This window comes from Diplotaxodon limnothrissa, linkage group LG22 (assembly GCF_057381915.1).
Source record: "Diplotaxodon limnothrissa isolate DT_005_m linkage group LG22, D_limnothrissa_male_GT1.1, whole genome shotgun sequence".
Lineage (NCBI taxonomy): Eukaryota > Metazoa > Chordata > Actinopteri > Cichliformes > Cichlidae > Diplotaxodon > Diplotaxodon limnothrissa.
Window position 1 is genome coordinate 19,263,821 of NC_140616.1, and position 23,140 is coordinate 19,286,960.

Here is a 23,140-nt window from a genome sequence, read left to right on the forward strand (position 1 = left end):
GGTGCAATAACAGCTAACCATACTGCAAGAGCCGAGAGGGAAGGGGGGGGGGGGGTGTTATCGCGCGATATCAACCCCTCTTACGTACAGGCGCAGGTGTGACTGAGCCAATCACGGCGCAGGAGCGCGGTTGACCGTTAAAGGTGTGTGAGCGGTTAACCAAACCAACACCGCGGTCCGCTGCTTGTGAATTTACAGACTGCTTATTGTTTTGTTTTAGGGGGGGCTGCGGGTGCCTAACCGAGCTGCAGGGGGCATCCTCGCCCTTGCACGCGGAGATCCACCCCCAACCCCTACACTTCCTTTTAACGCACACATATACACACCCCCTCCTCCTGCCAAACTCCCAGGCCAGCGTCGCCATACGGAACATCCTGCCCTCAACGGAGAGGGGGAGGAGAGAGAGAGAGAGAGAGAGCCTGAGAGTGTGTGTGTGTGTTCAGAGAGAGAGAGAGAGAGAGAGGTAGAGAGAGCTCGTGCGTGTATTAAGAGAGCGAGAGAGACGAGGTCTGGCTTCTTCTGGTAGTAAATTATCAGATTTCGAGCGCAAAAACTCGCAGAAACAGACAGATCGGAAGGCATCGTGGAAATCTGCTTCAGCGGTGACCGGAACCAGCAGCAGGAGCGCGTGAAGCCTTGGATTAAAAAGCCCGACTACAAGGACGGATGGTCGCGCAGACGGGCGGCTCGCTCTGAAGTTGGACAGACTACCGAGGCACCGAGAGCAAGGAGCCGGCGACAGCCAGCAGCAGCTTTTTTTTTCTTTTTTGGGGGTCCCTCCACCTCCCAGAACCCCCCACCCCTCCCACACCGGTAAAGGCAGCAGCATCGGCGGCGGCACCGGGAGGCTGTGCCCGCGCACCCCGACCATGGAGCTGCCTTGGCTGCTGGCGCTCACGGCGCTGCTTGCTCACGCCACCACGGTAAGCACGAGCCTTACATCCTTTGTTAACCGGGGAGCTCTCGTTGCGCACACGGGAGTCGGGGTGCGCGCACACGTGTATGTGTGTGTGTGAGTGCGCTATCGTTAATGAGACAGTGGCGGCGCGTCGGTGATCGGTAGGAAATCCTACACTCGACCCAGGATCCGTATTGGCCGTTCCAGACTCCTGTTAAGGAGGGGGGGCGGCTACCCCCTTGCACACCCCCTCCCCACACACACACACCAGCCTTTGTGTCTCAATGTCGGGATTTATTGTGGCCTGTGTGTCCCCTGGAGTCAGGAGGTGCGTGTGCGTGCATGTGTGGAGGAGAGGGGGGGGGGGGGGTTAATTAGCGGGTTATCTCTAATTGGGCTTGATTACGGGTGTTAGTGCGGTGCCTCGTTCTGTGGTGTCTGTGTCACCAGCTCAACATCCTGCCCTTAATTTGGGGGCTCCAGTCATACTGCGGTTTTAACGACTTTATTACCAGGTACTCGCGCTGCAGGACGATGTGTGTGTGTGTGTGTGTGTGTGTGGAGAGAGAGAGAGAGAGAGAGAGAGAGAGAGAGAGAGAGAGAAGGTGTGCCTGTGACTGGATGTCCAGGGGTGCTCCATTACTTCCCAGATATCAGCGCCCTCATTGTGCGGATGCCAGAATCCAACTGGGGGGCATTCTCCGGTTATAAGTGTGTGTGACAGAGACAGCCCGCGGCGGTATGTGGTTGTGGCACAAAGTGGGTGGGGTAACGGGAAAGTTAACGGCGATGCGGTCCGCGAACGAGTGCTCGGATGGAATGATGTCATCGGGAATCGCGAGGAGGCAAGCTGTTTAGGGAATGCGCGAGCCTCCCCCCTCCTCCTCTGCGCGCGCACACACAGACACACACACACACACACACACACACACCTATCTCCTCTCCGGAACTATCCACGCCGAGCTTCACGCGCCCCCCGTAACACGCCCACACTTTCCGTTACCGATTAATCCAGATTTATCCCATAAGCAGCAGGAGGGGGTGGAGGAAGAGGGAGGAAGCTCGCTGAATCATTGAGAGAAAACGAGGATAGCGCCAAAAACACAAATCAAGATCCAGATCTACTTTTGAGTTTCAAGACTCAGAAGCTGGAGGTTTTTAACACGTCTCCCCTGCTGTTTTATTTTTTAGCTCATCTGCAGTTTTAGTTTTACACCTTCATTCATGGCTACTTCCTGTTAAAGGTCCCGAGCTGTTCTCACTAGTGCCATACTGCAAATGCTGATATCGATCTGATACCAAGTAAATGCAGGGCCAGCCGATACCAATACCGATATTGACACTTTCAACATAGAAAATGAACACATTTTAATGATCACTAAATCACAGAGTTTTAATTTCCATGATAATTAGTTAGCATAACTAAACACATATATTTAATACGTTTTCTAATCAAATAATAATAACAATTTAACACATTTCAGCAGGCTACATAGAGGTAGAAATAGTATCGGTTCCATTGCACTAGTATCGATCTGATGCACATACCAGCACTGCTGTCGATACCATCGATATTTGGATACCTCTATTTCTCACAGGCAATTAATTAAACAGACCAGAGAAACCAGTTCTACTTCAGAGAGATCCATCAGCTTTAAGCCACCTTTATACATAGTCACAGTTTTTATTTCCATATTGTTGTACAAAAGGCCCAAATGTTGCTGCTTAATGCCTTTTCTTGCCTAATTCACCCTTGCTTTGCTTGGACCATCTTTCGTTGTTTCTGCGGTGAAGCTGCACCAGTTCTGGCAGCTGTTTTCAACACCACACACTCACAGATATAAACACTGATTAGTAGGTCAGTCGGTTGCAATCCTTGCCAAAGATCCTTGGCCTCCAGCTGACCTAATCTGTCTTTAAGTGTGCAGATGGAGACAGGTGTGTGACACACATACACGTAAATATACGCCGTGGTGAGGAGCGCACTGATAGATCAGCTGCCGTCGAGGGTCATAATTACAGACTCAACCTCAAGCAACCCCGGGCTTTGAATGCACGCGCGCATGACCCGTGGTCGCGTGCATCCGCTGATGAGCTCTTTTCTCAGATGCTTCTTGGCTTGAAGCCAGGAGACTGTGTGTGTGTGTGTGTGTGTGTGTGTGTGTGTGTGTGTGTGTGTGTGTGTGTGTGTGTGTGTGTGTGTGTGTTCTGAGTGATTCCTCTGTGTTTTGTCCCTGTGGGTATTTCCTGTTGTCAAAGCTGTGACATCACATCCGGCCGTCTTTATTTTACATGGGAGACTGATTTTCCCACAGACATCTGTTGTGTCCCACGGATAGCCTGTGTGTGTGTGCGCGCGCATCCGTTTGCCTTCATGAGAACCCTGACTGTCCATCTGTCTGTGTGTGGGCTCAAAAATAGTGAATCTCCAATGCCAACAACTTGTTCTCGCCAGCCCTCTCTCTCCTTGAACAAGTGCGTTTTATGGTGCGAGTGTGTTTGTCTGTGTTTGGCGGAAAGGCGTCGTGTTCTTGAGGATCATGTTCAACTCGTGGAATGAATCAGTGTTTTGTGCCTCCGATAGCAGACAAAGCCCCCCATAGAGAGGAAGAAAGAGAGAAGGATCAAGGAGGAGGGGAAAAAATAGCCCAAGCCGGGCGGATTGAGGGAGAGTGTGGAATGTGAGAGGCAATCTGACACAGGAAGTGGGTCCTTCTCGCTCTCCTGGAGGACAAAGTCCCCCTCACGCAAACACATACACACAAGGTGGCAGGTAGAAAACACAGCCAGGGTGGAGGAAGTATTTCAGGTGTGTGTATTAAGGGATGGGTGAGGGCATGGTATCCACCTTCCACTGGAGAGAGGAAATGAAAAGGATCATGGTTCATATCCGGAGCTGCATTCATGGACACAGTGAGAGAATAAAGATAGGCTTCAGCCCCCCTAACACCGGCCCGGGTGTTTGTGTGTCTGTTCATATCTGAAAGCAATTTCTTATCACATAGGACAGCAGATGTGCTGCATTTGAGTGAAATTAGTTTTTCTTTCTCGCGGAGAGTTTTAGTGCTCCATTCAGCCAAATGGGAATCGAAATTTCACATTTACCATTAAGGCGATAACGGCGGCGGGATGGACGGGGAGACCTGCCTGCACGGTGCCGGTCATGCCGATATGACCTCGTCTGATCTGAGAGAACAATGGGTGCTGAGAATCTGCAGCTGTGCGTGGAGTTTGACCTCCAAAATAAAAGCCGTGTGCAAAAAGCTGACAATAAATCAGAGCCCGTCATTATTGGCCCCGAGTAAGCCCAGAAAGATCGCAGCAATCTGCGGGACCTTTACCCGCTGATGTCAAACTGCATACTAATAATTTAGACGTTTCATCTCATGTGACCCTTGTTTGTGAATATTCTTCTTCCAGTGAAGAGCATGTGACTGTTTACCCAGAACACAAAATTAGTGGGTGTCTGCAACCACGAGGGGAAAAAAAGATAGTTTGTTTTATCGAGCGATTATATGCGTGCATTTTGAGGGGTTTTTCTGTCAGAGTGGAGCAAATTTCGTTCGCTTTTAACACCATTTTTTTCATTTGAGTATAAAAGTGCTGAGAAGAAGACCCAGCCTCCTTTTTTGTCCTCATGGCCATATCATTGTAATTTATTATACTCTTTACTCAGCCTGCAGATGCTTCAGAATGCTGCAGCTCATCTTTAGCAAAGACTAAATGAAGCCCCTGTGGTTGAGAAGACTTGTTCTCAGAGCTCAGATTAACATGAAGAAGGACAGAGCTTTAGTCTGATAACCTGGAATAGTTTACCTCTTATCATGAAAGGCATATTCGTCTCCATTTATACCCATGGATAATAAAGGCTGTAATGTTATCAGCTGGTGTGCAGGTTGGCTCCTGTGACTACCTGATTCAGTGGGGGTTGTTCTGCCCCGATGAGCTGAAGTAATGGTGGAATCTGTGCATTCATCTATTTGCTTTTTCTACACCTGAGCACTTCTAACTTTCACACTCTGTGGATGCATCAAAGAGCAACTCGGGGTTGGCATCTTTCCCAAGGATATTCTGACAGACGGACTGGGATCAAACCACCAAGCAAACCATGCTGATTGGTTGAGAGCTTGACAGTCTTCACTCTTCTTCTAGTTTTTAACTAGAAGTCTCACTTCTGCTCTTTTTATTTTGTAATTTCGCTCCCCTCCTCGGCTGGGCGATGAAGCAGCAGCAACACAATTGAGAGTAGCTCACTGTAGACGTAGATCTAAGGCAGACCTGATTCACAGGCTGCCTCAAAGAACTGCAGCAAAGGTGTGTTTCCAGATTAACTGCTTTGCTTCTTTTGTTTTTGTTTTTACTTCCTGTTTACATTCCTTTTTTGCACGGTTTGCTTAGCTATAAACACCAAAGTGTTGACACTTGGTTAGTTTTAGACTTAATACACAGTATTAAAATCAATTTGTAGAGTAGCTGTATATCCTACAGTGTAGCCTGTTGCTTTTAGCCTGACATCAGTCTTCCCAGAAAAGCAGATAGAAGTGCAGTGACGCATGATGCAATACCCTACTGGTCAGCTGTGCCTTCTAAACACAGCATATTGATTAGTACCAGGGCGCCTGCTGGTGATTAGGGTCAGCCAATAGGCTAAATCCTTTTCCTGTTAGTTAGTTTGTTTTTGGAGGAAAGTTCTGTTTCTGCAGAAATTTGTCAGCAGTCGATCGATGTTAGACCGGCGGTTATCCGGTTGGAGATTTTGGACATGTTGCCCAACAGGTGCTTTTGTGTGGCTCTGATAACCGCTGACAACAGTCATTCAACAGTCGGGATTTGGCTGGAAGTGACTTAGCACCACAGTTTCATTAAGCTTTCCACATAAACATCAGTCATGCACAGGCTGTCAGCACAAATGAAAAGCAAGCACAAAAAAGCATCTCTCATGCTGAGAAATATCAGCATTTCTGACTTTAAATTGTAATTAACAAAAAAACAGTGCTTCTGAAGAAGAATTTGCTGTGCACAGTTATGTTTTAAACAATGTATGTGCCAAATCCCTAAATCTTTACATATTTTGCTTTAAATGGCAATGTTATTTGCTTTAATTGACAGATGTGTCATCTAATCTCTGCTTACGCTCCAGACTCGCAGGGTAGAAAGTTATCATTTAGTCCCACGCCGAGCCACGCTAACATGTCCTGATGGAAGGGGCCCCGTGTGCCGTGGAAACTTTGCCTGCTCTCTCCATGACCAGTTCACCACACGCAAGTGCAGACATGCCTGCTCACATGTGTGCGCTGACGCACTTTAGCATTGTGCCCCTAATAATCTCACAAACTCAGCGCTCACACACACACACACGCACGCACGCACGCACGCACACACACGCGTGCAGCTCCTGTGAATAGCTGTGGTGTGCAGCAGCAGTTTTGTTGATTCAGTGAGTCAGAGGGAGACAGAGAATGCTGGAGGTGTTTTAGGTAGGTCAAAACAGGCTAGGAACACAGCTTGTGTAGACATTAAACACACACACACATACACACACTCTCAAACACACACACACACAGACTCCCTTGCAGTAATTGGGCAGTACTGCGCAGACATACTCACATACATATTCTCTGGAGTGGGGGGTTAGATGAATATAGAGACAAGAGGAAGGGAGGGAGAGGAATGGAAAGAGAAGATAATGAGGGAAAGCGATGGATGGAGGGGAGGGCATGAAATGGAGAAAGCGTGGAGAAAAAGAAAAAGAGTTAATGGCAAGACGGGGATCAAGGGAAAAGACGGGGGCAGCGAGGAAAGACGGGGAGGAATGGTGGGCGATTAAAAGGGGATAAAAAAAGGAACCTAAAAAACCAGAGCGAGGGAAGTAAAAGGACCGTGGGAGAGTGATGGAGGGAGAGAAAGGAAAGAGATGGGCCATATTGGGCAAAATGAGGACTGGATGATTGGGATGGCAGCAAAGGGATGGAGCGAGGCCAGAGCGATGGAGATGGAGGGATTTTGAGAGAGAGAGAGAGTCAGGGTGGGGGAGGGAGGCATGCACTGCTCTTTCCCAGGAGACTGTGCTCTACCTGCTCTCCGCGGCCGTCGCCATGACAACCACCATGGCTGCCGCTGTCACAGCTTTATCACCCCGCTCTCCTCTCCGTCCCCTCCCATCCCTCGTTCCCTCTCTCTTTCCCCCCCCCCTCTCCTTCGCTCCGTCTCGTTTTCCTCTCTCCCCTCTCGTCGCTTGCTTCATTCACGTCTCATCCCGGCCTCCTCTCCCTCCTCCTCTCCCTCCTCCTTCTCCCGTTCAAGCACAGCGAGTGGGGGAAAAAACATCCAGATGAAAAGATGGCAGTTGTCTTTCACCTTTACAGTAGATGTGTGTGAGTGTGTGCGCGTGTGCTATTACAGGACTCAAAATTAGAGAGCGTAAACGCGGCACCGTCTCCCAAACCCACAAAGCATTCTGGGATCTCTGTGTGTTAGAGCTTTCGCTATAAATAAAACCCCCAGAAACAGGGCGCCTCCTTCCCACTAACAAACCCTTGTGTATGTGTGTCTGTGTGTGTGTGTTTGGCTGAGTGAGAATCGTAGATGCCTTCTAGCAGCATATTAACTATACGCTGAGATGATGCTATCATTTTTCACTCACTATCACTCGTGTGTGTGTGTGTGTGTGTCTTTTTAGTACCACTCTCTTCCCTCTCCCGTTTCTGTATCAACACAATAATTACATTAACAAAGGGCCGGATGGGTGGGGTCACTCGGAGTTGTCCAGTGGAGATGCTGGAATGTGTACTTCCTGGCATGCGGCTGATAAGAGTGGGGTGAAGCCACGATAAGCCCCGACTTTACACTCCCAACAGGACCCTAAGCCTCGCCTCTTGGAGGCCTCCACTTGACCCTCCACCCCCCTCTCCATCTGCCAGTCTGAGCAATTTCTACCTTTAAATAAGAAGCAAAATCCCGGAGGTTCACTCTTTATCTTGGTGATAGCGTTATGGAAATCACGAGCGTGTCAGGTTTGCCCTTGTGCAGAAGTAATCTTGGAGGAGAAGCCGTGAATAAAATATTTCTTTATTGTAGAACACGTATACACTCCCCACTCTCCTCGAGCAGCATGGCGGTCCTTGAGGTCCATCATGGAGCTAAAACAGCTGGCTCACTGTATCCCCCAAAATAGTAGTTTGATGGTATTCCCATTATTATCTTCCTCTTCAACATGATCACATGGCCTTCATTAGCTTGTTGCTAACCTGTCGTGGAGGCGGATTTGTTGGCACAGTTAAATGTTCCAGTGCTTTTGATCTTACATCCCCTGTTCCTTAGTACTCTAAAACTCTAGAAATTAAACTGAATTCAATATATTTCAGTATTTAACTGTTGGACCTTTTTTTTTAAAAAAATTATAATTTGCTTGTTTTGTTTTTTACGGTTTTATAGACTATATCATTAGTTAAGAAGAACTCATCTCCAGGACTTATTATGAAGTTAACCATTAGTTTAATAACCCGCAGTGCTATCATTTACTTTTACATTTACCACCAGCAGTCACAACTGGGAGCTTTTTTTTCTGTTGTCCATTATTTCCTGTCATCTCTCTGCTGTGTCCTTATGCATAAAAAAAATGAAGTAACAGTGTATCTTAGAAGTAGCTTAAACGCGACCATTTTAACATTTTTCTTTGGAGTTACACTTGCAGCCACTTTATTAGGCACACCTGTTCAACTACTTGTAAAAGCGCGTATCTAATCAGCCAATCGAGACATGTAGACAAGTGCAAACTGAGTATAAGAATGGGGAAGAAAGGTGATTTAAGCGGCGTGGTGTTGGTGTCCAGTGAGCAGCAGTTCTCTGGGCGAAAATACTTGTATCGATGGTTCATGCTGCTTAATGTGTGGGGGAGATTTTCTTGGCATATTTTGCCCTGACAGTTTTCTTACCCTCCCTGAGTATTGATGGCGAGTCTTTATGGCCACAGTGTATCCATCCTCTGGTGTCTGCTTCCTGTAGGATAACGCACCAGGCCACAAAGCTTAAATCACCTCAGTCTTGTTTCTTGAACTCGACAATGAGTTAACTGCATTCAAATGGCCTCCACAGTTAGCAGATCTCAATCCAATCAGCATCTTTGGCGTGTGGTGATGGATGTGCAACTGACCAATTTGCATCAACTGTGTGATGTTGATGATCATGTGTTTCCAGCACCTTGATGAATCAGTGCAATGAAGAAATAATGCACGTCTGAAGGGAAAACGAGGTCCAGTTTATAACTAGTTGCTAATAAAGTTCCCAGGGAGTGCATATCTGTGCAAATACAATTTCTTTGGGAGGTTTAGTGAGACAAAAAGTCACTTTGCATGATGGGAAGACGTTGTCTTCCACAGACATTTGATAGATGTATTGATTCGCCTGTAAAAATAAACTATAATGAAGTTAAAACAACAAAGGAGGCTGTAGCTTTTGCTCAGCTTAACTACCGCTGAATCCCAAACTCTTCTTCCTTCCATGCTCTGTTGCAAAGAACCAGTTTCTTTGTTTGCATCTTGTTTGCAGAGGCCCGATGTTTGACTTGCTCTGACTGGAAATACTACCCCTCTCCCTCTGTTTCAGAATAGCCACTATAGGCAATCAAAACCGTGTAAGGTTATTTGTACTGAATAGCGGTGGAGTACCACACAAATGGAGATGTAGGAGTAAAACAGAGAGGGTGTGTTCTCAGGGGAACATCTTTAAGGTTTCACAGGAGGAGATAAAGATTAAAAAAACGGGAACGACGTCAGATCGAATTGAAACACGAGGGATTTTACATGCATGAAAGTTTAAATGGATTCTAGTTTGTGGAAGTTTTTATTCCCTGTCTAATGGCTTTCATGTCTTAAGCGGTGTCAGAATGGGCTCAGATCGGCACTTGGATGAGAAAAGTACATGAAAACACACGTGGGTTCGTACACACGTCTCTTCCGCAGATTTTTCCTCTTCTTTCTTTCAGTCTCCATTTCCTTTAAGAATAAAGACATTTCCTCAGTTTAAAGCTACAAATATCAATTTCTTTTTCCTTTTTTGGCACTATGCGATTCATCAAGGATCCGCTTGTTTGCATACGGAAATGCACGACCTGTAAGTGTGTTTGTGGCCTTGGGATAGCAGCACGGCTACAGTGAGAGAGCATTTATAGATCTGCTCTTCGAGCTTCCTGAGTGATGCATTTATGTGTTTACATGCGAATATGGAGGCAGAGGAGGCGATGACGGAGCACGGGGAGGCCGCTCATGCCGACGAGAAATACTGTGTGCTAAAGGCATGTGACTCTGTGTGTGTGTGTTTGAATTATTTAGCCCAACGTCCCGACAGAGGAGCGAACGAGGTCAGGAGCTCATTGCTGCAACGTTTTTCTTCTCTCTATCCATCCATCTTTACACCCTCCACCCACCAGCCTTCCTGCTCCTTCTCCTCCATCGCTGCAGAGCTCCTCGTCTATTCTTCCTGTCTTTATAAACAGGAAGTTAGTAACAAAAGGCTTCCCACATGTTACTCACGTCCCCTCAATTATCAGCAGGCCATGAGGGAAGAACATCGATCCAATTAATTAGGGACACTGAAACATGCTCTGTGTGTGTGTGTGTGTGTGTGTGTGTGTGAGAGAGAGAGAGAGAGAGAGAGAGTTTCTGTTTGTGTGCATGGACCTTCTGAAGTAAACCTTTGAACCCTGGTTCTTTAAAGGGCTCTTTCAAAGGCGTTTGCATTTTGAGCGAGCCACTGAAGCTAATGAGCTGTGTGTGTGTGTGTGTGTGTGTGTGTGTGTGTGTGTGTGTGTGTGTGTGTGTGTGTGTGGAGGAGGATAGAGGTTGTGTAATATTGCTTGGTGATTGCAGCACGCTTCTTTCCCCAGAGGGCCTGTCTTATAAACCCTTCCACATGCAGGTGCACACACTTGGTTTTCCTGCAGCAGGTGATTCATTCTTAATCTTTCATTCCAACAGTTGTGGATTAGCCCTAATCTCAGCCGACAGAGACTCGGGTCTGAAAGGCTGACTGACACCAGGATTGTGCGCACAAACACGTCTGTGAACGTATTGTTTATTTAGCCGTGTGTATGACATGATAATTGTTTCCCTTGTCCGATCGAGCGCGGTGTCTGTGTGACAGGACACGACATGATGGAGGTAGATACAATAGACAGAGCGACAGGTCGCACAACACTGAAACATTATACCCAGCATGAGGACGAGAGAGAGGAGGTATTTATAGAGGAGAGGCGTTTCGTCTTCACGGCGATGATTTCTTCCTTTTTCTCTGGTTGACATTTTAAAATGAGCCCAGTCAGCCTCTGATGTGAGCTGTGCCTTTATTTACTTTGGTTCAAATTTAAAGGTTCTTTGGTTAGCATACAAACAACATGTGTTATTGTTTCTCTGCATAATTTAACCATTAACTGAACTGCAGTCGGCAACCAGCAGTGTTACATTTGTGGCTGTGGTTACCGTAGACACCATCAAAGATGTACCTAGCTAGTGTGATGTCATCCACTGTTTTTTGATGCCTCGGGGTGAACATTTTCATCCTCAGCATCTTTGGTGTTTTGAACTTGGACGTGATGAGAGAGACCACACACCGATTGGCTAACAACATGTCAATCCCAGGTGATTAGCCAATGAGCATTCACTAGTTAATCCACACTTCTGGAATACAGTGTTACCAAGATTTATAACTTCTTTTATCCAATATGACCTGAAATGAGTGACTGAGCCCCTAAAACTTCTGAGGTTTCGCAGACACGTGGTCGTTTTTGTCTTATCCCCCATTTTGGATGTGGTGTAATCATGGTGGCACTGTAGGGTCAGGTGAGTATCGGCCCAGTCACACAGGCCTACAGACTGGTTCATGAGCATGCGTTGACCAATGCATATTCCCCGACATTGCGATTGTTCTGTTTACCTGCACAGAAGACACCAAATGGCCTACAAACGCTCGCCAGCCACTTTCCAAAGTGACTTCCAGCTATCACTTTTCAGACCTGAAAGCTATGTCCATCTTTCGTACTGGCTTTGTTGGTTACAAAAAGACTCCCGGTTGCGTAAAAGTCTGTAGGGAAAAAATGCCAGTAAGCGTGTGGTTTTTACAGGAAGATCCACCCCTCGCCTGTCACATCCAGTCTCAAAACACCAAAATGGCAACGTCCAAGAGCTCGAGGCTTCACTAACCAGTGGGTGCGGTCACAGTGGCAACATCCATCTTGCAGACTGTAGTTTACTGTCTTTGATCTGACTGTGGTTGAATTGTAATGTTAGATAATAAAGTAAATTGAAAACAGCAAGCTAATTGAGCAGATTAACTATCACAGGCAGTTTGGATGAATAAGATCCACTTGAGATATCCATTTGGCTACATTAGACGGACAGAAATCTGTCTTCATTAGTAGGATAGCTAGTGGTGGCTAATATTACCCTCGGAGCCAGTTCTTTGTGGATGTTAGTGATTAGTGGACACCGTTTCTGAGCTAACAATTGCTAATTTGCTCATTGTTGTTGCTACAATGCTGCGTCCTCCGGATTATTGCAAGAAATCTTTCCCAAGTCCCTCGCATAGAAATCAATTCACAGGATTTTGGAGATGAGAGAGAGATTGGGATGGTTTGCTCTATAAAAATACAGATGTAAGATGATTGACAAGGTAGAAAAACAAGAGGAAGAAATACATTTGTGCCAAACAAAACACTACACGACATGAAACGTGGCTCAGCGCACTTGGAAATAATTCATCCATCCATTTTTTTATGCTTATCCAATTTAGGGTCTCACGTGAGACCCCGGACAGGTCGCCAATCTGTCGTAGGGCCACCTGCATACACGGAGAGACAAATATTGGTGGTTGCGTAGTCTCCCAAAAACTGAACAAGGCACCAAGGTGTGGCGACAGACGTGATTAGGTGTGGTGCAGAGGTGGAGGGAGAGAAGATTTGAAGAAAATGAAAGGGGAATGAGGTCAGAGGCAATCACAGACTAAAGTTGTATGAGAAGACTTTGTGCTGGCCAAAGTGCAAGTCAGAAGCAGATTGGAGAGGAGAACAAAACGCAGCTGATGTGGTGAGGGTGGGGGGGTGACGGGGGTGACCAGGCAGAGAATCGAATTTGTTAATATGTAAAAGTGGTAAGAGGAGCTCATCAGAAAATAGAGGAAGAATGGGGAGGGACTGACTTTATGTAGAGTGAAATGATGAAAGAGCAGAGGCGCTGACGAGGGAGAAAAATGAGAAATTGAAAGGGAGATAGACGGGGTGGATTGGAGCCGTGCTAGCTGTAAAGAAACAGAGAGAGAGGGAGACAGGGGTAGCCTGGTGGTTAACACACGCCTGTAAAGAGCTTATAGCGGCTGATACAGATTGAATGGAAAGAACAACCTGGACAGGATTACACAGAGACGAGAGACAGGAGGGCTATAAGAGCAAGATGGTATCATAACCCATACATTTCCCTGTCCTCCACTAACGCATCTCCGCTAGTTTACACGGATGCTGACCACCTCGTTACTTTCAGACTCCACAATCACACTTTAATTAAGTCGGAGCCCACAGTACCAGGCGGTTACTGATCACCAATTGTTATACTAAGCAGTGTGTAGCTAATCTGTGCGTTAGACAATCATTCTCAAGCTATTAGTTACTTAAATACACCTCTTAATTAATTAGTCAGTGAGTAATGTTGCCCACTGAGAGATAAAGCTATCTTTAGCTGTAAAGAACAGTCAGAAATGAATGAGCATGGTTTCACTTGGAGCTTGTGATGATATTTGATTCAACAGAGGCTGAAGGGAGATAACACTGTCTGGTTGGCAATGAATCTTCCCCACCTGAATAACATTAAAGGCTGCGCTCATATCTGGCCTGTTAATCCTGGTTAGACGCTTATTTACAGCTACCTGCTGCACGCACGCATTAATTTTGCTAGATGTACCGTGCAGCAGTGGTTTCCTACTGTTTTGGCTGTTTAAAGGAATAGTTTGGGCTTTTGGGAAACACAAATGCTGGTTTCTTTCTAAAGCTTAACTTTGTGTTCTGTGTTGAGACCAAAGACTGTATGTAAAAGAAGGACACAGCCAGTCTGACTTCACGTTTTGGTTAAGCAAACTTTTATGTTGTATTTTATGTAGTGCTGTCAGCGTTAATCTTATTAAAATGATGTTAACGCCATAACCGCATTAATGCGGCAAATCTCCGTTAGCGAGTTAGCGCGGATCACCCCGTGCATGGGGTTGCGCGGCGCTAACGAGCTAACCGTGCAAATGCATTGATGCCCTGCAGCCCCACGCATGAGGTGATCCGATTGTCGTGTTAATGCGGTTATGGCGTTAACGTCATTTTAACGAGATTAATGCTGACAGAACTAATTTTATGTTTTTTGGAGCCACAATTAATGATATTTGAACAAAACTGTGGCAGCTAAGTAATTGGCTAAAGCTAGCTAGCTTAGCTGGCAAAGTAAACATACTGACTGTGTGTGAGAGCATCACACAAATAAATGCACCCATTTATCAGAACTAAAATATTTAAAAAAATTACAAGTACCCTTATGTAGCCTTATGTTGTCCAACCTTAAAAATGACTAGATAGGAACCACAGACACAATCAAAAGTGACCCTTTAAAGCATACCTTTAAGCCTTGATGTAAACAAAAATCTCATGTCATCCAAAACCAAGTCATATCAGATGGCTGGATATACCTGAGCCTGGCTCTGCTGGAGGTTTCTTCTTGTTAAAAAGGGAGTTTTTCATTGCCACTATCACCAAGTCCTTGCTAATAGGGGATTGTCTTATTATCAGGGTTTTACAGTCTTTAACTTAAAATTTAAATTTAAAGCACCTTGAGGCGACTGTTGTTGTGATTTGGTGCGCTATAAATAAAATAAAATTGAATAAAAGGGGAAATTAGCTGTAGAGATGAAAATGTTTTTAGATCAGGCTCTAAGCTTGTATATTTGTGCTATAGAAATGGGTGTTTTATCAAGTAAGTCTACGGTGATTGACTCACTTTTAAAGCTGATGACAGAAAGTAGCATGAAGCCTGGAGGCAGGCTCTGCCACACTTACATTATATAGTATATCTTGTATATCTTGTAAAGCTGATATCTTGCAGTTGAGAGATGTACCGAAGTTACAGACAAATTATTTGATTTTAACAGAACAGTGCAGAGCTGATCCAGTAAAAGTAACTTGAGGAAGACATATGTGTATTGATGGATTTTACTCTTGGCTTCAACTGGTTAATGTAACTGTCAATAAGAGTCTGATTTCGGTTTCCTACTCCTGACTTGCTGCTTTTAGCTGAGTGTAGAAAATCTCTAAAATGTCTAAATATGCTCAGAAAAACATGCCCCAAAGTTTTTTTCTTTGCAGTTGGAACGTCCGAAAACCCTCAAAGACACAAAGTATAGATTCAGGCCTATAAACTAATCAAACTGTAACATATTAAACTATACAACCTTGAAAACAGGATGTCCTTCGGAGTGCGAACCTGTGTCATTTTATGACCCTTTAGGTGTGCCCTGGTACTAAGAAGCACTGACGTACATGGCACCAAATATTGACTTTAAAGCTTGACGGGATTATACAGACAATGTTTTTGGATTATACACTGTACTTCCATCCTCCACTCTTTAATTTAACCACTTATCCAGCTTGTCGTCAGAGGTGAGCCTGGGCGTGGGGTGCGGTACTTCTCTGGACATGTCACCAGTCCATCCCGGGGCTAACCCGCTGCCATGTATTATCTGCTAAATTCAATATATCACCTGAAGGAAAGTATATGTAAACATCTGCCGAGACAACAGTATCCATTCACTGAAAAAAATCAGGACAAGCCAAATGTTTAATTTCTCTGTTTACTCGTTTCTTGAAGTCTTCTGACACTGATTTGTCAGAGCTAATCAGGAGCTCATGATAATTATCTGATTAGGTCACGAGCTTTCAGTGTGTGTGGCCCCTTTAAGGCAGAGACCACGTGCCGCTCTTTCCTTATCTCGAGTTCACTCCGCCACCAGATATCGCAACCTGCGTAATTAGTATTCGATATCGAGAGCTCTTATGATACACGGAGAATCAATCGCCTGTCCGGCTGTGCTGACAGGGACTTGGCCTGCAGGCACTGGCTGCGAGGGACGGGACCGGCTGTCTGCTCGCCAAAGTCGGTCAACCAATGGGGGGGAGCCAAGAGAGAGCAGCAAGGTCACCTGCTTGCCATTCCCTGCAAACAGCGATTTGTTTACCTCCCCCTGTGTGTGTGTTTCAGAGAAAACGATAGGCATGGCCATGATAATAATACTCATCATGCCCTCTGCTCACACACTCGCGAAGGTGCAGCTTTCCATTCCAGATTGAATTACACAGGGCTGATTGGATTTTTCTGCCCTGCATCAAAGACAAAAACACTCCTGTCTTTGTTCTCCGCCCTCCTGCTTCAGGGTCCATCCATCCCATCATTCCTCAGTCCTGTTCTTTTTTTTTTCCTCTTCGCAAATAATCTCCATTTCTCTCTGCCTTTTATGTATCGATTTTTCCTGCTTCTCCTTGTCGTTTGCCCCTTTGGGCTTCGTACAGTTGCGTGACAGTCATTAGCCTGATTACACAAGCTGCAATTATACGAACACACACAGATGTTGCCTTGTGATTCCCATCGCTGAATATTGGCAGAAACCTGATTCTCATCATCGTCGCCGGCTTACGTTTGTGTGTGCGCGCTTCGATTCGGGGCTGAGAAGAGACCATTGATTACCGTTTCTGTGTGTACTCCGAGTGCCCCCTCTCACCCTGTGCTACACAAAGGCATCATGGTCCGCGGGGCGCTCTCTCTCACACGCAGCCGCATTTCTGAGCCCTTTTGAAAAGTTCCTTAGAAACACGAGAAAAGTTTCAGCCACAGGCGCCACGCCCTCCCACTGGCCCTGCAGAAATGGGCCCATTGAGCTGGGCTATAATCGCACACACAGACACACACACTTATAAATCTGCATTCAGCCTTCCTCCTTCTCTTCTGCCTCTCTCCACCAGCACTTCGCATAAAGCGCCCACAAAAAAACGCCGCCATTGACCCAGCAGCCATCCAGCAGCATTCACTCACAACACTTCTCCAACCTAGCATCAATACACTCGATACACTCACCAACAAACACACACTCGCCGGCTCCCAAAACTTCTAATACACACCCCACGTAAACACAACAACAAGTACACTGTGGTGTATTGTGGAGTGTGGGAGCAGCAGTTGTGTCAGAGTCTCAAGGCATTTCTGGCAGCAGGACAGTGACACACACACACACACACACACACACACACACACACACACACACACACACACACACACACACACACAGAGCGTGTGCCAGCCTTTAGATGGTCTTTAATCCTGTTGGATTGTCAGATTAGTGTAACAGCTGGGTCCTACGTACAGATATACATCTCCATCCCACAGTGTGTCACCCCTCCTCCCATCACACCGCTTACCCCGGCGGATCTGTGCGTTAGGATTCGTGTGTGAGTGCGAGACAGCCTCACAGCCCCCGTCCATTACAAGGTTTCAGCCCAGCGGATGTGTCACTATCACAGTCACGTGACTTTGACCCCAGTCTGCGGCGAGCTTCGGTGTCAGCTGTTTGCGTTGTCGGACGCTTTAAAGGTTAAACACACACTCCGTCTCCGAGGGCCGCTGCTCTTTTAGCCTCGATCAGCTGATCGCAAACATAAAGATTCTCTAAGATTTCAGTCTTTGTCTGGTTAATATTGATGGTTGGTAGCATGTCTGTTTAATGTCATAGCAAAAGAAAAAGAGCCCAAGAGCTACTTTATCAAAAACACAACAGAAGAGCAACTGGTATATCAGCTTACAGTGCAGCCAAACAAACACAAGCTGTTATAATAGGAACTGAATGGAGCAGTTTTCCCACGGTTATGGTTAGCGCGCCCCTCTCTTACAAATAAATTGTTTCTTCTGACTATTTCACATCAAAACCCACCCAGTGTCTTCTAAATTGAACGTGTTTTTTTTTTAATGGTGGTTTTTCCATCGGCAGTAATATAATATGGAAGAGTAAACAGCAAACAGTGAAGCTGATATCGTGCCATAAAATTGGGATTACTTGCATGCATCGTTTCCTGTGAATCCCTGGTGCGTAGGCGGACCATCTGAACGCTGTGCAGGGATGACACACCTCAACAATAGAAACTACTGTAAAGAGATGAGAGGTAAATACAAGACGAGCGTAGCACCACGGGGTTTGCTGTGATCGACGTTAGCGCTGAAGTTGTGAGATTAATGCAGAAAACCAGATTGTGTTACATATTTTTTATCATTTAACGTGAGCCCCCCAGGCAGCCTTCCACCTAATGAGGATTAATTGTTTGGTTAATAATGAAAGCAAATGAATGATAACTGAGGTATACTGCGCATCTCCATACATTGATTCGGGGTCTTTTGCTCTGTGATAGATGCAGAAGCTGAATGCTGAAAGTCTGTGCATGAAATGCTTTTAAATTCAGTGATCCAGACTCATGATTTCCCTCCACAGTACACCTGTTCTGTCCCTGCAGCTCTCTGCCCCAGCCGCTCACTGTACCATATACCGTATTTAGCAAACGCACAACTTTCTTCTTCACGTAAATCATCTTTGTCCCTGCAACTCGGTGGAGAAGGAGATAATATTAGTGCTTGGATGCTTTTCAGCTGTGGTTTTGGTGCTGCGCTGAGACAGCTTTAGGGTCCAAGCAAGCTGGAATAACAAACTAGAGCCGGTGTAATGCCATCCTCCCACAGGTTTTGTGTGGGGAATGAATACGGCCGGCGCGGCTGCGATATGGACCTGCCACGGCAGCGCTATCAAGAATCTGATCAGCGGAAAGGAATATAAATATCGGAGAGAGGAAAAGGTTTTCACTCATTTCCTGGCTGTTAGACGTGAGCGTGTTTATAGTTTTTGCTCGATGGTTCACGTTCATTGGTCACAGCGAGCACCCGCGTGTGAAAAACTGAGACAAACACGCGGGAAAAAGATCAGAAATGTGTTTGGCAAACGCGCTCCTGTTTCCACCTTCCCACTCAGAGCTACTTACAGCATCGTTACCGAGAGGATCCCTTTAAATAACAGTCGCATATTCAAAATAAGGCTGACAGCTATAAATGTCAGAGCCCGTTTTTGTTTCACAGCTTCACTTAGTCTAACGACTAACAGAACACATTTCTGTAATAATCCCCATTACGTCTGACTTTATCCGAGACACTGGGAGCCACTTCCCATCTCTTTAAACGGCTCATAAGAGTAAAATTGCTCAGCGGGTTTCCTCTTTGAAACAAAAAAGTGTTGCCTGCGTGTGCCCCCCCGCTTCAGCCGTAACTGTAAAGAATCTCTTGATGCCAAATAATAATTTGACTTTAAATTTAAAAGCATCATCTACTTTTTTTCTCTCTCTCTCTTGGCTTACAGTACAAAAAAGGCCCCGGGGATGAGAACGGGTGATTATTTTGAAGGAGAAACTAAAGCAATAGCAGTAAATACATTTTGTATTAGCACCATAGTTAAGAAATCATCCTAATATCTGCTGAATGGTGTGGGGAACTCCAGGCCTCAAGGGCCAGTGTCCTGCAGGTTTTAGATCTCAGCCTGGGTCAGCATACCTGAATCAAACGATTAGTTCATTACCTGTAATTTAGCCAAATTACAGGTAATGTAATTTACCTTAAATCAGCTGTGTTGGATCAAGGACATATCTAAAACCTGCAGTTCCCCTACCCAGGTTTAGACGATCAGGTATCACATCCTGATACCATGTCAGTAACAATCACAGCCACAACAATGCTCTACATATTAAAAAAACCCCCACTATAACACGCCTACGACTAAGGTCCCTGTAATGTGGAATTTCAAGGTATTTCGTTTGAAATTACAATGTAATTATATTTACCCCCACAAATACTTAAAGGTAGACCCTTGCTAGAATAAGGAGGTAACAGTCAGATTTTCACAGGAAACAAAGAAATAATTATACTATAAGTAAATCTGTGAAATTTTAAGTTGTGTGCAACTTCCTCATAACAATATATTTTTTTTATATTTGTATTAAATATTCATTGTGTTGATATGCATGGTGAATATTCTATTATTCAACTGTCCTTTTATTTTACCAACATAAATGTGATGTGGACTGTTCTCCCTTACCAGCTTACAACAAACAATAATACCATCAAAATCTGCAGGCCTATGTGACCGCTCCATAATAAGCCACAAACTGCACAGCATACTTACAACAGCAGATGGGGAAATGTTTGTTTTTCTGTAAAATTACAAAGAAATTTTGCATTATTTATTTTTGTCCTATAAAATACATGCACTACCTAATATTACTTAAACATTTCTTTACAGATTACTTACATTTACTTACATTGTAAGCCTGACTTGTAACCCAATTTTTCTAATGTACCTAGAAAGTATTTGTAGGTAAATACTCCAAAATTGATGCATTCAATGGTCATGGGGCCAAAAGCTCAGTCAAAAGTAGCACTGCCCATTTGTATGGAGCATCTATTGGTACCCAGACTGATCCGATTGTTTCATTATAGTTTTATTCACTTGTTTCCGTCAGTTACACTTTGTTTACTAAATCGGGGATTACTTGTGCACTGACATAAATTTATTTACAAGTAGAAAACCTGTAATTACAATATGACAGCGTGGCATGAAGTTGCCATAATTGGCGCTCACCCTCTGTGCGTGCTGGCTGACAATAACATAAAAGTAATGAATAAAAATGCACTTTAAATTACATTTTTTGAGATATTCTGTTGCTACATTGGGATGAAACGTTGATGCAGATCTGCTGACAGAAAGGTTTGAAAACAGAAGCGGCGCTCTCAAAGTTTCTTTGGTGGCAGGAAGTGTCACTTTAGTGTTATTTTAAGCTTTATTTACGGAAATGAAGAAGTACGTGTGCAACAATTGTGATAGAGCCACTCAGTACTAATAAGCCGTACAAACATGGGCTGTTGTATTGCACAAGGATAATGCCTCCTTTAAACAAAATGCGATAGACTCTAGTTGTATTTAGGTTGCTTTCATTGTCATACCTCATACCAGACAACCCAGTCTTCTCTCTTTTGTGCTTTTCAGTAAAAGTACCCACGCTGAATAAACGTCAGCTGGCTGTATTTTTCTCCACGGATGAAAAACGGCAATATGAGGTACTTCTTAAATGTCGCCTGGAGGTCCTCGTTCGACTTTCTAGCAAGAGAAAAATTCTGTTTCTGTTTAATTTCCTGCTATCACTTTATCAATTAAAGCAATAATGGAATCAAATAACAACTGTTTATTCCAAAGAAGGTAAAAATGAATAAATAAATAATTGCAATATGATGATCTAGATTCGTGTGTGACCTCAATTGTCGTATGGCGAGAGATGACGTCAGACTTTCAGCTGTGTTTGCTGCGTAACTGTTGTTTAATATTTACAAGCTCGGAGTCCAGCGCGATCAGCTCAGTTTAACTTGTGATGTCAGAGCGATGCGGACTCTCTAGAGCACAAGTAGAAAGCAAACAATGCCATTACCCATTATGGCGTTGTTTGCCCTACGGGGACTCTGTAAATAAAACCTCAGAGTTAAAAACCTCCAGGATACTACAGAGAAATATACAGAACAACTGCTAATGACATGCAGGGGTACTCTTGTGAGAAAGAGGTCACTTTATCGTGTCTGTGCCTGTGCCCAGGGGCCCCATTGTCTCATTGTGTATCTGTGAATCAGGAAGTATATTTAACCTTTTTTATATCAGCATCCTGGACTGAGACAGGATTTCTTTGACCCTCTTGGCCGTGGCGTGCAGGTGTTGGACCGTGTGAGCGCACCTGACGTCAGTGCTACAAGATACTGTCTCGACATTCGACCGTCTGCCTGTCTGTGTGAGTCTGTCTGTGTGTGTGTGCATGCATGCGTGTGTGTTATGAGGTGTCACAGAATGTGTGAGCAGCATGACTGTGCAGAGGCGTCTGTGCTAATCTCTGCTGAAGGTGGCAGGTGTCTTAACCAGGCCATCACCTGGTAACCTACTCACACTCACACACGCACAGACTGCCCTCTATCTCTCTTACATCTGACTGTAAGTGTGTTAGAGTCCAGGTTGGCTGCCTGCCCAGCTGGAAGAAGAGGAAGAGAAGGGTGGAGAATGAGACGAGGCAGAAAAGCAAGAGCTGGAGGAGAGATTAGAGGTCACTATTGACAGGGTCGGGGATCCACTCCGGAAAGGAAAGATGGGTGTGGAATCATACAAACGGTAAACAGGCTGCAGTTTTTCCTGTAAGGACGCATGTAGCCGGAGGGCATGTGCCAAGCAGTCTGACCGCTTCCAGGCAGAGTGATGCTAGTCACAGCTTGGCTCTGACCCTCCAGCTCCAACCGACGGGCTTCTGCAGAGGAGCAGACGCAGACATGGCTGTGAATCAGCACCTGCTTCACGAAGCTCTGCATCTATCTATCTATTAAACTGCAGGGAGAGTTGAAATACGGCTCACTGAAATCACTTTACACTTGATTTTAGGGCTGATCTGCGCCTCAAATGTCTGCCAGATGATTATTGTTGGTCATGTGGCACTTTGGTTCAGTTAGGACACCCACATAGAGGTAAAAGCATTCAGCGAGCGCAACAATAACACCCTTTCAGTTTTGCAACGTCGCGCTTCTCTGGTGCGAATATGAGCAACCTGGACTATAAGTGGAGCCTGAAATGCACGCCATTAGTCCAAGTCCAAGTCCAAGTTCAACTTTATTGTCACTTCAACCATATACAGTTTAAAAATACACAGTGAGGCGAAACAACGTTCCTCCAGGAACCAAGGTGCTACAAGACAAGTTAGTGCAAAAAAAAAAAAAAAAAATATAATATATCTAGTAATAATATTGTGCAAAAGAGCATTTACAGGTTGGTGTGTGCGATGGTTTGGTGGTGTAGGTCAGTGTGTTTGCGCTTTGTGTTGGTTAGTCAGTCCAGTCTCAATGTTTTGAGGTATTTGAGTTAAGCTGAGTGATAATGTTAGTGTATGTGTGTGTGTGCGTGTTTATCAGTCAGTCCCTTTTTGCTGAGGAGACGGATGGCTTGTGGAAAAAAGCTGTTGCACAGTCTGGATGTGCGTGCCCGAATGCTTCGGTACCTTTTTCCAGATGGCAGGAGTGTAAAGAGTGTGTGAGAGGGGTGTGTCCGATCAGCCACAATGCTGGTGGC

The 23,140-nt window shown here is 45.2% G+C and overlaps 1 protein-coding gene across 1 annotated transcript in view; it reads left to right on the plus strand.

Annotated features, from left to right (window-relative positions):
- The first annotated feature begins 433 nt into the window (after positions 1–433).
- Positions 434–23,140, plus strand: part of sdc3 (syndecan 3) — a 44,488-nt gene continuing 21,781 nt past the window's right edge. The window contains exon 1 of the mRNA XM_085346191.1: positions 434–923. Within this exon, the coding sequence (XP_085202317.1) occupies positions 870–923 (54 nt within the window). The 5' untranslated portion in view covers positions 434–869. The remainder of the gene's footprint in view (positions 924–23,140) is intronic.